Source organism: Erinaceus europaeus, chromosome 21, assembly GCF_950295315.1.
Source record: "Erinaceus europaeus chromosome 21, mEriEur2.1, whole genome shotgun sequence".
NCBI classification, from domain to species: Eukaryota; Metazoa; Chordata; class Mammalia; order Eulipotyphla; family Erinaceidae; genus Erinaceus; species Erinaceus europaeus.
This window is the reverse complement of record NC_080182.1, coordinates 41,877,384-41,894,209: the sequence shown is the minus strand read 5'-3', so window position 1 is coordinate 41,894,209 and position 16,826 is coordinate 41,877,384. Positions and strand designations below refer to the sequence as shown.

At 39.7% G+C, this 16,826-nt stretch overlaps 2 protein-coding genes and 1 long non-coding RNA gene across 6 annotated transcripts in view; 2 read left to right on the top strand and 1 right to left on the bottom strand.

The window, feature by feature from the left end:
- Positions 1–16,826, bottom strand: part of LOC132535322 (uncharacterized) — a 474,613-nt gene that overhangs the window by 80,522 nt on the left and 377,265 nt on the right. The window lies entirely within an intron of this gene.
- ZNF385D (zinc finger protein 385D) overlaps positions 1–16,826 on the top strand; it is a 285,209-nt gene that overhangs the window by 62,081 nt on the left and 206,302 nt on the right. The window lies entirely within an intron of this gene.
- On the top strand, positions 12,831–13,469 carry LOC103119391 (large ribosomal subunit protein uL11). The gene has a single exon (XM_007529667.3). It carries the CDS (start codon positions 12,850–12,852, stop codon positions 13,411–13,413), a length of 564 nt encoding a protein of 187 aa, XP_007529729.2. The 5' UTR covers positions 12,831–12,849; the 3' UTR covers positions 13,414–13,469.

The following is a 16,826-nucleotide window of genomic DNA, read 5'->3' as shown; positions in this document are numbered from 1 at the left end:
CCCTTCTTAAATCAGTTTTCAAATAATTAAAGTCGATTGAGTCACACAGTACCTCCTTAGGCAAACGTTACCACTACCTTGAATTTTCCTCCATTCCTTTCCATTTCTCATTTGCCTACCCAGTTATCATGTCTTTTACTCTTTGGATATTTTGTCGACTGTCTAAGAAGTTTATTTATGATTAAACTTTAAACAACATACCTAACTGATCTTTCTGATCTCCATATTCAGCACAGGTGAATAGCCCTCCAATAGCAAGGTTTAGTTCTGTATTTTATTAAGATTTTTATGTGGTGTTTGCTTTCTGACTTCACTTTTGCTTCGCTTAGTTTACATTGATTTCTCTTCAAAACCAGTTCAAGAATTAGACTGAATGTGGTGACTTTGTGCTTTCTGAAGTGGAAGTGATGCTCAGGGATGGGACATGTTTGGCAAAGTGAAGGTTTCTGGTTGTGGGTCAGTCACATGACTCCCCAGATGCAAGGTGTTTCAGGTTTACAATTGTGTCCTCATTTATGTTCATGTTCTTAATACCTGATGAATTTATCATACAGCTAAATGTTTATCACATTAAATTTGATTCTTAGTCTTAATATATTCTGATTTGTGGTACTAAAAGCAGCTGTAGTTGGCTTTTGTTTGGCTGTTTTGTCTTAATTTTTCATGTTTCTTTTAGCATCCTTAGAGCAACTACTTGGAGAAAACATCTTCTTTTTTTAAAATTTTATTTATAAAAAGGAAACATTGACAAAAACATAGGCCAAGAGGGCTACAACTCCACACAATTCCCACCACCAGGACTCCGTATCCCACCCCCTCCCCTGATAGCTTTCCTATTCTTTATCCCTCTGGGAGTATGGACCCAGGGTCATTGTGGGATGCAGACGGTGGAAGGTCTGGCTTCTGTAATTGCTTCCCTGCTGAACATGGGTGTTGGCAGGTGGATCCATACTCCCAGCCTGTCTCTCTCTTTCCCAAGTGGGGCAGGGCTCTGGGGAAGCAGAGCTCCAGGACACATTGGTGGGGTTGTCTGTCCAGGAAAGTCTGGTTGGCATTATGGTAGCATCTGGAACCTAGTGGCTGAAAAAAGAGAGTTAACATATAAAGCCAAACAAGTAGTTGACTAATCATGAACCTAAAGGCTGGAGTAGTGCAGATGAAGAGATAGGGGGCCCTCCATATGTAGATAGCTAGTAGGCATATTTTAGTTATATTCAAAAGGGCCTGTGGCCTGTGGCTATACTAGTTTTTTTTTTTTTTTTTTTTTCCCCTGAGCCTGAAATCTGATATGCAGGTGGATCCTAGTTATTGTCTGGAGAGATGATGTCATGGCTGGAAAAGGACCAGAAAGCTGGATCAGGGAAGAGAGTAGCTCCCTAATATGGGAAAGGTATATAAATATTATTGACTGTAAACCCCATCTATTTGATGTGATCTGAGGCCCATATTCAGCTTAGGAGCCTGTGTGACCTCTGCATCCCTGTAGATCTGAGCTCACATTCTGTGGTCATGAGTAGGAATGTTCCAAGCTGCCCCAATATCAGGACCCATCTTCCTCAGGTGTAGCATAGAGTATGTTGTCCAGTCTCCCTTCAGAGAATGGAACATTCTCTACTGTTGTTGATCCAAGTTGAGCGCAAGGTCCTTTGGGGGCCCACAAAAGGGTCTGTTTTGTTGTTCCTGATAGGTGGAAGGTCTGGCTTCTGTAATTGCTTCCCCACTGAAGATGGGTGTTGACAGGTCGATCCTGTCAAAGGGTTCTGTTTTGTTGTTCCTGATAGAGATGACCAGTGACAATGGAGAGAGACATTTATTCAAGGTCTAGGCCCATCATGTCTGTTTGGGAATCTCAGGACTCCCCGACTAGGGCCCCAGCTGATGGGGTGGCCTGATAGTGACTAAAGAGTCATCATTAAAGTGTGCCGGTCTCTTGCCCTTATTCAACTTTTGCAGTCCTTTCCATGATAAGGTTTGCTTGGGAGTGAGTGAGGGGAGTATAATAGGAAATAGGTGAGGAGGGTAGCTAAGACTAAGTAGACACTATTTCATTATGAACTTCATACTGACTCACTACAGACTATTGTGTACTTTTGCTTTCAGGTATATATTTTGCCCTAATTTATGGATACATGTGAACATATGCTCTGTCTTATGGGACCTGGACTATATCTAGGTTTTGGGACATTGTTAGAAAGTGAACCACCTGGAATGGAATTAGGAAATACTATGAAAGGAAAGGTCTCACTCCAGTAATGAGACTGGAGGGTTGATGTTCCACATCTGAAGTTTTTGGACACAGTATGAAGTGAGATGGATTGTGGAGTTGATTATGTTGGGATCAGCAGATATGGTGTCATTTGGTTTGAACTGAGAGAAGCATCCTGGAAAGTAAGCCCCACTATAGAGGTTCCAGGACTGGGGAAATACAGGTTCTATGGAGGAAGTGGAAGGTTCCTGCTGTCCTAGGGTTTAAGAAGGCAGTAATTATTGCTGTAAATCACATTATTTGGTAATTGGGTTAACTTTGAAAATGTCTTTGTTAGGATTTGCTGTATCATACACAACATCACCATAGTTTATGTCCTTTGACAATATCTGCATATATCTGTGCCACCGGTTGCTTCTGTTCTCCCTGGTCTGAACTACTAAGGGAGTCAACATATCAAAGACTCAGCTTATGGTCTGTGCATTAAAAAGTTTGAGACATTCAAACAATTTTCCCCTCTCATATTAATTAAATAGTGACTTATATGATCACAAATTAATAGCAGTGTACAGAAACGCCATTCCCACCAACAAAAGACTGTGTCGTGCCCACCCCACCCCCCATGAAGCAGCACATCCACCCTCACCCTCAACCCAGGGCTTAGTGCCCTACTCCAAATTCAGTCAAATCCTGCTTTGAGTTTCCCTCTCTGTTCCTTATCATATTCTTATCTAGAAAGTATACATATTTTCCAGTATAGTACATTGCTCTGAACTGTGAATTCTTTGCTAACCGAACTCTGCTTTTATATATCATTGAGCTTATTAACCAGTTGAAGATATGTAACTAGATAAATGAAAATAAAGCCAAGGAAAGTTGGAAATGGACAGTAAAGTTAAAACAAAATGCAAGATATTTAAGACATCTACCTGGTTATTTGGCTGTAAATGCGTTTTTTTTGTTGTTTGTTTTGTTTTTTTAAGACTTTACAGGAAGGCTGTCCATGGGGAAGAGGGAATGCATGATTCTGAGTTTATGTGTTAGAATAGAGAGGAAAAGCATTTCTGTGCAATGTCATGATTTAACTAAGAACATTTGAAAAAAGAGCCAAGTAAAATTTTGGCTGGACTAATTGAATTCTTTAGCTACAGGCAAGATTGCCATGAAAAATCGCCATCAATATGCCATCTAGGACATTTTCTGACAGGATTAGTAGGTGGAAAATGCAGCAAATAGACAAGAAAGCCACTCATTTTTTTAATTTAATATTTTTTTATTCCCTTTTGTTGCCCTTATTTTTTTATTGTTGTAATCATTATTGTTATTGATGTCATCATTGTTGGATAAGACAGAGAGAAATGGAGAGAGGAGGGGAAGACAGAGAGGGAGAGAGAAAGACAGACACCTGCAGACCTGCATCACCGCCTGTGAAGCGACTCCCCTGCAGGTGGGGAGCCGGGGCTCGAACCGGGGTCCCTCTGCGCCACGTGTGTGTAACCTGCTTTGCTACCGTCCTACTCCCAAGATATTCACTCATAAGGTTGAGTGGCCTTGATTCTTGTCCACATGAATACCAGGATATGCTACATTTTTATTAAAAATTATCATATTTGTATCTGATATCATTAATTATACATTAAATATGATGTACTAAAATAAGTCTAATTCAAACTGTTTGAAAATACATAGAAAAGTCCAAGCTGAGACCAACCAATGTCCAGTTAGAAACTGGTTCACGTCTGCTGATATGCGCTGCTGATGACAATCGCACTGATACCTGACGGCTCATAAAACATCTCATTCTCCTCAGCATGTGATGTTGTCTTAATCAAGCAAAACCCAGGGAGAGTAAGAAGTGGGGAGACTTGTTTCATTCTCACTCCCTCACCGTGGCTTTTGGTTTAGCTCCAATTCCATGATTTAGAATCATATGTACTTCTGTTTAAGCTTGTCCAGCGCATTGGAGAGATGAGGAACCATAAATGTTTGATTAATAGTTGTGAGAGAGCGAGAATAAGCCAAGAAATAACTTGAGGACAGAGGAGTATTGGGCAGTAAGCTAGAAGAGCTAGTTGAGTAGACAGGTAATGAAGAACAGAGCTGAAATAGTTGAATATGAACTGGTGTCTGTTTTTTCAGTGACCAAGAGTAGTCGTGTTTCCACCTTAGATTTCAAGTCAGCTATCATCGTCTGAACAGCACCTAAAGATTAAACACATGTGGTAACCTCTGCCCCAAACAACACAAATAGGGTTTCTTCTAGGAACTTAATGTGCTGTTTTATTTCTGTATTTCAATAGATCGAATGAGTTGATTGTATAGCTAGTTTACATATAACAATTTCCCATATGATTGCTTTTTCTAACTTATTCATTCTTCTCCCCCCCCCCCACACACACTTTTAAATTTCTCTTTTTCTGTTTTTGTCCAGATTAGACCTTTCAATGCTGACTTTCAGATGAAACGAGAGATGGAAACAGAGACAGAGCTAGGCTTCCTTCTGTGTAGTTAAAGCCACACTCAAACGCAGATCACACACATGGCAATCTTTCTCTTTTTCATATTGTTTCCTGTGCCAACTTCCACCGTATGGAAACTGGGTATCAACGAATATTTCACATTCTTAACAAGAATCAAAGAATGAGTACTGTGAAACTATGTAACCTTTACCTCCATTAGTTCTCTTTGGATTATGTTTCAAAAAATAATGCCATATTTATTTGTTCATTTCTTTACTTAAGAGCACTCGTGCTATAATTTTCAATGCACATTGTTCGGCATCATGAATAAAAGTAAGCTAATGCAGACATAGACACTTCCCTTCAAAGACTTTAAGCCAGAACCAGGTATTAAACCCAAAGTTCCACGACAGATATAATGATTTAACTATAACTTTAAAAATCAGATTAAAACTTCATTTATTTAATATAATTTGTAAGATGCCAATAAAAGCAGTAGGAGGTACTATGACTTAGTACTTGGTATCTTCTCCATTTAATACTTCTGTATGTAACCCTTAGAGAAATGCTGTAATCTATGTTTTCTTTTTCTACCTAAGAAGAAAATAATAGCTCTTCAATTCTTGAGTACATAAAAATTGTTGGAATTTGGATTCAGGTTTCTGATGACAAAGCTCATTCTCTTAGCTACTTAAAATATTCTGTGGAAGTTTTCAAAATGGAAAATTGATTATGGTGTTAAATGAACAGGTAGAAACCAAGGCAGAAAGAAATCGCACATCAGCTAAAGCTGGAAGAGAGGGTGGAGTTACAGAAGTGACACACAAATTAAAACTTTTTTTTTCTTATCTTAGTAAAAAGATACTAATTATGAGGAGACCACAATTAAGTATGAATTAGGCAAGAAAAGGTCAAAAGGACACTGAGAGGCAGATGGCACGTGGGAGGCATGATGGACTTTGAAAATGATTTGCAGGACAGATCATTCAGGAAAATGCAAGACCAATTTCAGAAGAGATGCTTCTTACAGAATTTCTCTCCTTTCTCAGTGGGCATTCCTGCTCAAACCAATTTGACTCTGTTTTGTTATTCCTTTGGAATTAATACTATTTCAAAAGCAAATAATAATAAGTCATGATACCTTTACAATTTAAGGCAAACAAAATCATGTATATGAGAAGACTAGTTTGAATTTTTTATGTATGTTATCAGAACCCCATCTCATGTTATTTTTTAAGTACAGAAGTGGTTTCTATTTCCCCACAACTTTCTGGATTTTGATCAGTTAGATAAGACAGACTCCCACTATCTCAAGCTAATCAATGAAGAAGAATAGCTCTGAGGGGGTTTGATATTCTCAGGACATTCAACCACATCTGAATCATAAGAGAATAGGAAAATATGTGCTTAACTCATTCAACACAATATACCAGAAAGCTTAGCAATGTAGAAATCTTTCTTATTAGTAGAACAAGTGAAAATCTACAGATAACTTTGCAACCTGGGTAAGATTTGCAGAAATGTTAAATGCTACTGCAGTTAGAATCTAGTCCACTCACCAGATTCCAACTAGAAAAAGGTTGAACACTTTTCCAGATGACTTGAGAAATGAGAGTTATCCCACTATGCTTTCTTTGTTCCTGCAAAATAATTGTTTCTTTCCAATTTTTAAATATGATTGATGAATGTAAAAGTTTAAGATGGCCTTATGTTATCATAGTTAGGCCAGTTTGTGTATTTATGTTGTGGATAACAAATTATGATCAACTGAATTAGATACTAGTATCAAGGAGGATTTTAAGGTCAACTAGAAAGACAAAGTTGGTAACAGATATTCTGGCTACTTGGAAGACAAGCAGAACAACTGATTTCTATGCGTGGGTGTATGGGGGCAGGATTTGAATACAGTTTCAAGGGATATTTCAGGTACAGAAATAATTCAGCCTTTGTTTCTGTCTTTGATTTCCCTACTACAAAGTTCTTAATCTCATACAAGCTTAGTTTCTACTGTGAAAAATACATGTAGATCTTACAGAATTGTGAGACGTATATGTAAAAAATTGAGTGGCTATTATTATGGTAATGGTTGTCCTTATTATGTGAAATTGGTGATGTTTTGAATAATCCGGTCTGTATGGCTCACCACACAGCAGCAGAGTATAATTACTGGAATACTTCACTCCCAAGCTAAATTATATTTTCCTCTTAATTCCGTTAAGTGTGGCTGTTCTAGAACCCCAATTCTTAGAACTATTATAATGAGCATATTGTAAACCTATAGTCAAGGAAACGTTGGAGAAAATTTGTGGACGTATTGTATCAGTGAATTTTTTCCCTCGTTTTAGTTATTATTGTTGTCGTCATTGTTGGATAGGACAGAGAGAAATGGAGAGAGGAGGGGAAGACAGAGAGGAGGAGAGAAAGACAGACACCTGCAGACCTGCTTCACCGCCTGTGAAGCGACTCCCCTGCAGGTGGGGATCCTTATGCCTGTCCTTGTACTTTGAGCCACCTGCGCTTAACCTGCTGCGCTACCGCCAGACTCCCAGTTAGTGAATTCTTGCAGTTTATGTTGAGTGAAATTAATGCAACTCAGTAATGTAAGTCGGGTTTTTTTTTTTTTTTGCCTCCTAGAACATCAAGAATCCTATATTTTAGGTGGTAACACATAGGAAGGTGAGAACTTGTTTACGGCAAGCAGAAAAACCTATACTCTTGTACTCACTGACCTCTGGTATTGAACTTCTGGTCAGTGACTGCACATGTTATGTGCTATGTCAGATTTAACCTTTCAGCCTCTTTATTCCTCACCAACATGACTCAGATAACAGCTTCTACTTATTCCCTTTGTGTCCAGTTAGCTTTAAGTGTTGCATTTAACTGTGGCATTTTATGGTCTCTTTTCCTTTCCCTCCAGATGGGACTTCCTTTTTATTTTGTGTGGTATTTTGATGATGGTTCTATGACCTTGGTGTGATGACTTTCTCCTCCATAGTACTATAAGAAATTTCTCTCTTTCTTCTTCTAAATTTGATGTTCTGTGCTTGTTACCTGCTGTCTATTTTATTGTAAAGACGACTCAAGTTCTTCCCTCATAGGTAATTTCTATTCTCATCATCTATTGCTCTTTCAAATTGGTGGGAATCACAACTTGGTAGGTGTTTGAGAAAGAAAAGGTTATTACTGAGAAAGAGAAAGTTGAATATCCAAATATAAGGACTTTGGAAACACAACTTATTAAGAATGTGGTTCATCTTCAAGTAAAATAATCTCAATAAGTCTCCATCTCTAGCCTTGTAAAGTAAGAAGAAAGCTCTTTTCATTGTGTAAATAATATATGTAATGATATCTAGCAGAAAACTTAGAATATAGTAACTGATCAAATGACAAGATTTTTTTTTATAGAATAAAATTTTTTAAATTGTGTGTGGATTTTCATTTTATTTCTTTTCTATTTAAGTCAGTCATTTTCAGAATACCATAATTACTTCAATACTGCTAGTCACTTATTCCGTATCTTTTCTAAGAACCAACAGTTTCAGTACTAAAAACAAAACATAACAAAAGTTAGATTTATTTCAAGTTAAACTTGCCAGCAGAAACAATCCCATCGATGTCTAGACTAAACAGAGCACATGTCAGCTCCACAGGAAATGTTCTTGAGAGAATTGAAATCAGAAGTGTGTGTGTGTGTGTGTGTGTGTGTGTATACACCATTATAGAGTTTATAGGAATTTATTCACCAGAGCAATGAAACTAGAACTCATAGTTCTTAAACCCTGGGAGCTAAGGAGTGCTGCAATAGGATATATTGAGTATGGACCTGGTATGATACCAAAAATATGGTCTTCATATTTTCTTATGTACTTATTGTAATATGATGAGAGTAATAGTAACACGGTTCTTTCTCTCATCATCATTATTTCTGAATGCCATCCAAAGCTAACTCCTTTAGCATTTTCTGGAAATTTTGCTGTCCTAAAAGAAAATTCAATCGGAACACGGAAAACATCACCATGGAGCACTGGATGAAAGCGTTCACAACAAAGTGAATGTTCTAGCAGATACTAAGCTCAATAAAATTAAACAGCCTGGTTATAAATTTAGTTTCTTCTTTGTTCTTTTGCACTGTATAGACAAAGTAAAATGGAGAACTGAAGTGACAGCAGGTTGATTCAAGCTGAACATACGCTGTGAATGAATACGGGTGTCTTCATCTGTTGCATCCGTTAGGACAGTAAGTCATGAAATAAAGGATGTACAATCAATAGACAATAAATTCTCACAGTTTTAGAGACTTGATCACAAGATCAAAGTGCCAGTACTGGTGGTATCTCTTGAGAGCATTTTTCAGGCCTTAAATATGGCTGTTTTATGTAAATGCAAAGGAGCTTTTATGGGATTAGTAAAGATGCTTATCCCATACTTGAGAACCCCATTGTAGTGACCTACTCAAGTTGCTAAAGACCCACTAAATACCATCACATTGGGCGGTACATTACAGTGTATGAATTGAGAGGGGGAGCACAGATATTCAGTCTGTAGCATTAGCTATATATAGACTCAGTATATGAACAGTATACAGTATATTTAATGGCAAACCCCAAGGGGAAACCAGAAATGTGAAATTGATTCTGGAATAATCCACCACCTTACAGATGAGTATGTCTTAATATGTATTGATTTGGTTTGCTTTTGCAAAGTTTAATTGAAACTAGCTCTTTATACAGAGACTTTTTAAAAACCACATATTAAAAAAAAATAGCAGTCTCTGAATAAAATGGAGATATACAAGCTTAAAGCTTGAAAGTAGAATTTTTAGTTTCAGGTACCGCCTCTGTAATGCACTGTGTGATCTCACGCGGTTGTCCTGACCTCATTATTGCTTGACATCCTTATTCACAAAGCAAAAGAGACGTACTGCAAAGCACACCCAGCACAGTGCCCAGTGTGCAGGAGCTAAAGTGCTATTGCTTGTAGTGAATAGGGGAGTTACTTACAAGGTAGAAGAAATTCACACCTAAAATAGAAATCCATTTTTAAAGGCTGTATATAGAGTAGAAATTTTTAATAAAACCACACTGTAAAAAGATTGGATATGTTCATGTTTGAACCATTTGCTTCTTTTATTATTTATTTTAGAAAAGAAATCACAATGGAAGCTTAATTGGACTGAATTTATGATATTATGTTCTTCACCTTTTAGCAAGGCCTCAGCAAACTGATTATTGAATTTTGTTACTTTTTTTTTCTCAAGGAAGTTGCTGGTTTTTGAAATGGACAATATTGTTAGTTTGGGCACAATTAGGAGGGGGTACAATAGTTCAACAGGCTATAACTCAGGTTAGTTTTGTAATTTGTTTGCTTATGTGGTAGTGACATGATGACAACAGCCTGGAAATGTATGGAGAGGCAGACGAAGCAGGTAGATCTAACTAGGTATGTTATCTTGATGTAAAGATCTCACTGATAGTGAGTCTGAATTTTGGTACACTTTGTTGGTTGAAATAGAAGTGTTTATTATAGCACTTTCAAGAATTGGCAGGTATTCATAAAGATGCATTTATATCAGGACAGGCCCTTTTTGCACCTTGCTTTTAAGATCTACTAACATTTTATCTGGAGTATTCGTTATTCATTAAAATTAATTTCAATATGATTTTTTTTAATTGGGCTGCGCTTTGAATCACATCGTCATACACTAAGGACCATAGCTGCTCCGTTTGTTTTCTGGAAGGGATTACTGGTTCTCTTTCTTGCATTATGCCAGTATACCTGTCATCTAATAATGGCCAAATCTGGTTCTGGGGAAGCTCTCCTGTTGAAGATTGAAAGCAGAAAGTCAGAGCATCACTCCTATCAGAAATGGAAGAGACAGACTATCTCAAGCACATTATCTGTGAATGAATCTTCACTCCAGAACTTTGGGTTCCCCCTAGAACTTAATGTTCAAGAGAAACTTCTCTGACAATGGATTTTTTCCACTGTACAGCTTACAGCTGGCTATGTAGCACTTAAAGTGATTCTTGTGACTGTGAAAACAAATTTGAAATTTTCCTCAAACTCAGTATCACTTTATTGAGGAATTGTTGATCAACAAGATGGAGATGGATGTTATGTTAAAATTTAATTTCAAATGACAGTATCTAAATGTTGGAAAATGACTAAATGTGACTAGTGACTACCATGTTGAGCAGGTTTTTTTTTTTTTTTTTTTTTTTTTTTGCTAATTAAATTTGATTTTGTTGAATTAAGTTTTAGAGAGTTCCTCTTGAGGAAGAAAAAAAATCTCTTAAGGAAAATTTTAAATTTTGTTTAAATTTACCAGTGTTGGCTTGAGAGGAATTTTTCAATAAAATATTTTGTTTTCCTGTGAGTGGGTATTTGCCTTGATCTGTACACAATTTGACAAAGGGGCAGACATAGCGGGATATTTAGGGCTAAAAGTCTAAAACTCTCACATTATCATTTCTAATAGAATCTTATATTGCGTTTCTACTGTACTAGAAATTATAATAAAAGCTGGTTAAGTAGGTGAGAAATCCAGTTTTATTTTAATAAAGCCTGAACTCAGGATATTGAGAACTAACCAGACAACTGGTCTATTTGTTGCTAACCAAGCATTTAATGACAAAAACAAACAAAAAAACAGTATTAGTAGTTGTTCTTCTATCTTAATTTCCTCTCAAAGTGAATTTTTAGGTGACATACTGGGATATTTAAATACCACAACTTCAGATGAATGAATAACACATTTGTACAAGAGAAAACACTGATCATTCACAGGAATTTTCTTTAGTGGAACAATCTCTAGCTCCTGATACTTCACTTGGACATTTGTTTCTGAATCACTGTTTCCAGAATGATGATCCAGTTGCCTTGACTCATAGTCTTGTTTTCGCCTCATTCCTGTCTGTGGTGAAGCACAGGATATGAGAGTAGCAGTTACTTTCCTGTGTGGCTTAGTGCAATCAGCTGCCCTCCTGCAACAGACCTTTTATTAACATTTGAATTGAACAGTGGTGGGCAAGTCACTTTTTAAAACAGTGAAGATTTTTGTCCTGAGGTAGAAATTCGAGATCAACTTTCTAGAACCTAGAAGAACCAACCATCCAAAAAGGGAGAAAAATGAAAGAAAAATTATGGCCAAAGTCACACTAATGTCAAGCTCTATCAGACAACAAGTTTCTAGTTTTATCATTTAGTTGGAAAGTATTTTTTAAATATTTATTTATTTATTTTCCCTTTTTGTTGCCCTTGTTTAACGTTGTGGTAATTGATGTCATCGTTGTTGGATAGGACAGAGAGAAATGGAGAGAGGAGGGGAAGACAGAGAGGGAGAGAGAAAGACAGACACCTGCAGACCTGCTTCACCGCCTGTGAAGCGACTCCCCTGAGGGCGGGGAGCCGGGGGCTCGAACTGGGATCCTTATGCCGGTCCTTGTGCTTTGCGCCACATGCAATTAACCCGCTGCGCCACCGCCCGACTCCTGAAAGTATTTTTTTGTTTACTTGAAAAAAAGTTTAGTTTTTTTCATGTATAAGGAACTACAGTGAAAACTTTATTTTTTAATTTTTTAATCTATATTATTTACTGGAAAGAGACAGTCAGAAATAGGGGAGGAGATGATAGAGAGAGAGAGAGAGATGGACTCCTGCAGCTCTGCTTCACCAGTCACAAAGCTTTCCCCCTGCAGATGGGGATTGGGGGCTAGAACCTGGGTCCTTGAGCATTGTAATGTGTGCTCGGCTAGGTGTGGCCCCATGTGTCCCCTACAGTGAAAACTCGTAGAGCAAAATATTTTCTTATAATAATTTTGTGTTTTTTTTGGAGTAATCACAATTTGAATAACTAAGGAGCTGGTAGGCTAATCAACCTACACCAATTCATTTATCTCTAAACTCCCCTAGTTGGAATAAAAACCTAGTTTTATGGCTTCAGACGTCTACACTGTCTATAAAATGCCCTTAAATTGCATTACTGTTTATTATTATTATTATTATTATTTTGTTGAGGAAATAGTGGTTCACATGATTGCTTTCACATCTCCTCAAGTGAGATATTCCCACACTTCACTCTCCACCAAACCATCCTCCTCCTCACCAGAGGGCCCTGGATGTGGGTCTCCCTGTCCACTGTGTCCCCCACCTCCACTCACTGGAGTCTCCTGGTCTTCATGAAAGATGCCTAGGTGCAACTTTCTTCGGTCGTCCCGAATCCGGGTTCATCCGACACCAGACGCCTCCACCATGCCGCCAAAGTTCGACCCCAACGAGATCAAAGTCGTGTACCTGAGATGCACCGGCGGGGAGGTCGGCGCCCCTTCTGCCCTGGCCCCCAAGATCGGGCCGCTCGGTCTGTCTCCAAAAAAAGTTGGTGATGATATTGCCAAGGCTACTGGTGATTGGAAGGGTCTGAGGATCACAGTAAAACTCACAATCCAGAACAGACAGGCCCAGATTGAGGTGGTGCCCTCTGCTTCAGCCCTCATCATTAAAGCCCTCAAGGAACCACCAAGAGACAGAAAGAAGCAGAAAAATATTAAGCACAGTGGAAACATCACTTTTGATGAAATTGTCAACATTGCCCGACAAATGAGGCACCGGTCTTTAGCTAGAGAACTCTCTGGAACGATCAAAGAAATCCTGGGGACTGCTCAATCTGTGGGTTGCAATGTTGATGGCCGCCATCCTCATGACATCATAGATGACATCAACAGTGGTGCTGTGGAATGCCCAGCTAGTTAAGAATTTAAAAAGGAAGATGCTTCAATAAAGGATTACTTAAAATTCAAAAAAAAAAAGATGCAGTCCATCAAGCTTACCTCTGGTTATTGCTATTTTCCTTGTGTTCCATCTGTGAGTGAATTGACTTGCTATCTATGCTTCTCCTTCTGCCTTGCTGCATTTGACAGGATACCCCAGTCCCATTCACGTTGCAGTGTGGAGTCCATCACGTGACTTCTTAAAGCTCTCCAGCATCCCATGGTGTACCCCTAACTTCTGTTTCACTCATCTGTAATTGGACACAAGGGTTGCTTCTGGATTTTGGCGGTTACTAATAACTCTACCATGAAAATAGCTGTGCGTAATAATTTTTTTTTCCTGTTCATTGGATAGATGCTTAGGAGAGGCATTGCTGGTGAATTTCCAGTGTTCCAAGGGATTTCCAGATATTTTTTTCCTATGGGGCTTGGACCAATTTATATTTCTGTAACAGTGTAAAAGCAGGGAATAACATTTTTTTTAAAGGTATGAACTAAAGGTGGTATACGTGGTTGAGCTCACATGTTACAATGTATAAGGACACAGGTTCAAGGCCCTGTCCCTGCCTGCAGGAGGAAAGCTTTATGGTGGTGACACAACGCTGGCAAGTAGCTTTCTCTCCCTATCTCCCCCTAACCTCTCGATTTCTACCTATCCAATAAATAAAGATACATATATTTTAAAAGGTAGCCACTGAATGGAAGTCTGGTTCATAGAGATTAGAGAAAAATGAACTCGGGCTGCGGATATAGCATGATGGTTATAGATAAAGCCTTCTATTTATTTTATTTTTGAGAGAGATGCAGAGAGAGAAAGACAGAGAAACACCAGAGCACTGCACAGCTCTGGCTTATGGTGGTGCAGGGGATTGAATCTGGGACTGAGGAGCCTCAGGCATGAGTGTCTCTTTGTATAGCCATTATGCTATCTATGCCCCTCCTGTACATAAAGCCTTTCATGCCTGAAGCACCAGAGGTCCCAGGTTCAGTTCCCAGCACCAACATAAACCAAAACCAAACAGTGCTCTGAGAAAAAAATGAAGTTCTTCTTCTTCTAGCGTTTGCCCTTCTTCCGTAGCCAGTCAACAGCATCAGGTTGAGCCTGATGTCAAGTTTCGAGACCTCCTTTGAATCTGGAGAGGTGGCAGTCATTGACTATGTGGGTCATAGTCTGTCTGGAGCCGCAGGGGCAGTTCGGGTCATCTCTGGCTCCCCAGCGATGGAACATAGCGGCGCACCGGCCATGGCCTGTTCGATAGCGATTGAGGAGGGCCCGATCATAACGTGCTAGGTCAAAGCCGGGTTGATGCTCGCAGGGGTCTGTGATGAGGTGTTTGTTCTTTACCTCAGCTGACTGCCAACTCTGTTTCCAAGAGTCTGGAACAGAGAAGTTCAGTGTAGGCGTAGGGGACCAGATTGTGTGACGAGACGTCAAGCGTTGGACGGGGTGGGCGAAGATATCCGCGTATATTGGCAGGTCCGGTCGAGCGTAGACGTGGGAAATGAACTTAGATGATGCCGCATTCCGACGAATATCTGGCGGGGCGATGTTGCTAAGAACTGGCAGCCATGGAACCGGGGTGGAACGGATGGTTCCAGAAATTATCCTCATGGAGGAGTATAATTTGGAATCGACCAAGTGGACATGGGGGCTACGGAACCATACTGGGGCACAGCATTCTGCAGTGGAATAGCATAATGCCAGAGATGATGATCGTAGTGTGGAAGCGCTCGCGCCCCATGAGGAGCTGGCCAGTCTTGCAATGATGTGATTCCTCGCGCCCACCTTTGCTGCAGTTTTTATGAGATCCTCGTGAAATGACAAAGTGCAATCGAGAGTAACGCCAAGATAGACTGGCTGGGCTTCATGCCGGATTCTCGAATCGCCAAGCTGCACATTAAGCTCACGTGAGGCCGAGGCATGGTGTAGATGGAAAACAGATGATACCGTTTTTGCAGTGCTAGGGATTAGTCGCCATTTTTTACAGTAATCAGATATCAGAGACATGTCTTTCATGAGTGTTTCCTCGAGGATGTCGAACTTGGATGCCTGAGTTGCACAGCAGATGTCATCGGCGTAGATGAACTTCCTTGAAGAAGTTTCTGGGAGGTCATTGATGTAAATATTAAATAGCGTAGGAGCCAGAACAGAGCCCTGGGGAAGGCCACTTGAGACAAGTCTCCATCTGCTAGACTTGTCACCCAGATGCACCCGGAATCTTCTGTTTTGGAGAAGAAACGATATAGTGTTGGCCACCATGGAGGCAGGCATCTTGAGATCTTGACTAGGAGACCACGGTGCCAGACCGTATCATAGGCTGCTGTGAGATCAACAAAGACAGCACCCGTCTTTAAATTCTTCTGGAATCCATTTTCAATGTAAGTTGAGAGGGTCAGGGCTTGTTCTCAGGTAGATCTTCCTGGGCGGAAACCAGCTTGGGCGGGTGATAGGAATTTCTCTGTAAGATGAGAAATACGTGACAGAAGCAGCCTCTCAAGGAGTTTGTAACACACCGAGAGGAGAGAAATTGGTCTATAGCTAGCGGCCAGTGTTGGGTCTTTCTTTGGTTTCAAAACTGCTATTATCTTCGCACGACGCCAAATTTTGGGCATAGATTCAGATTCCAAGATGTGGGACAGGAATGAAGTGAGCCACTTCTTTGCCGAGGGGCCCAAGTTAAGAATGAGTTCTGGGGTGATGTTATCATAGCCAGCAGCCGTTCCCGGTTTAACCCTCTTCAAAGTGTCTTCCAGTTCAGACAGTGTAAAGGGAGAGAGTTTTGGAGATGGACAAGATAAATGGAAGTGGGATGACCACTCATGGGAAATTTCTCTTTTCCGGACTGGGTCGATCTTAGCACATCCAACTTGAGTTAGGTGACTGGTCACTGAGTTTGGAGATACGGGAGTATGGGAGACGGGAGGGGGTTGGCTACCGGCACCCAGACTATGAAGAAGCTTCCAGGCCTTCCTACTTGAGTGGGTGAAGTTCAGACTTTCCGTGAGTTGTTGCCAGCGGGCTTGGCGTGCTGCATCCAGGGAGGCAATGAGATGGTCAACCACCTCTGGGTCGCCCGACTCATCATACTGCTTTAGTAGTTGCTCGCATTCAGCATCAAGACAAGGCATATAGTTAGCACGTCTTCCACGAGGAATGGCTTGGGAAGCTGCTTTGAAGATAAAAATGAAGTGAAAAATATAATCTCAAAATGATATCAACAAACTGCTGATTATAATCTCAAACCAACACTCATGATTATTTTTGAGAGGCAAACACACAGGGAATGCAACTAACATGTTTATGTTTCTGATTTGGCAAGAATATATTTCAAAAGGTCATGAACAAAAAAGGTAAACTCAGTGATTTCTGAAACACGTCCATTATATATGCATATT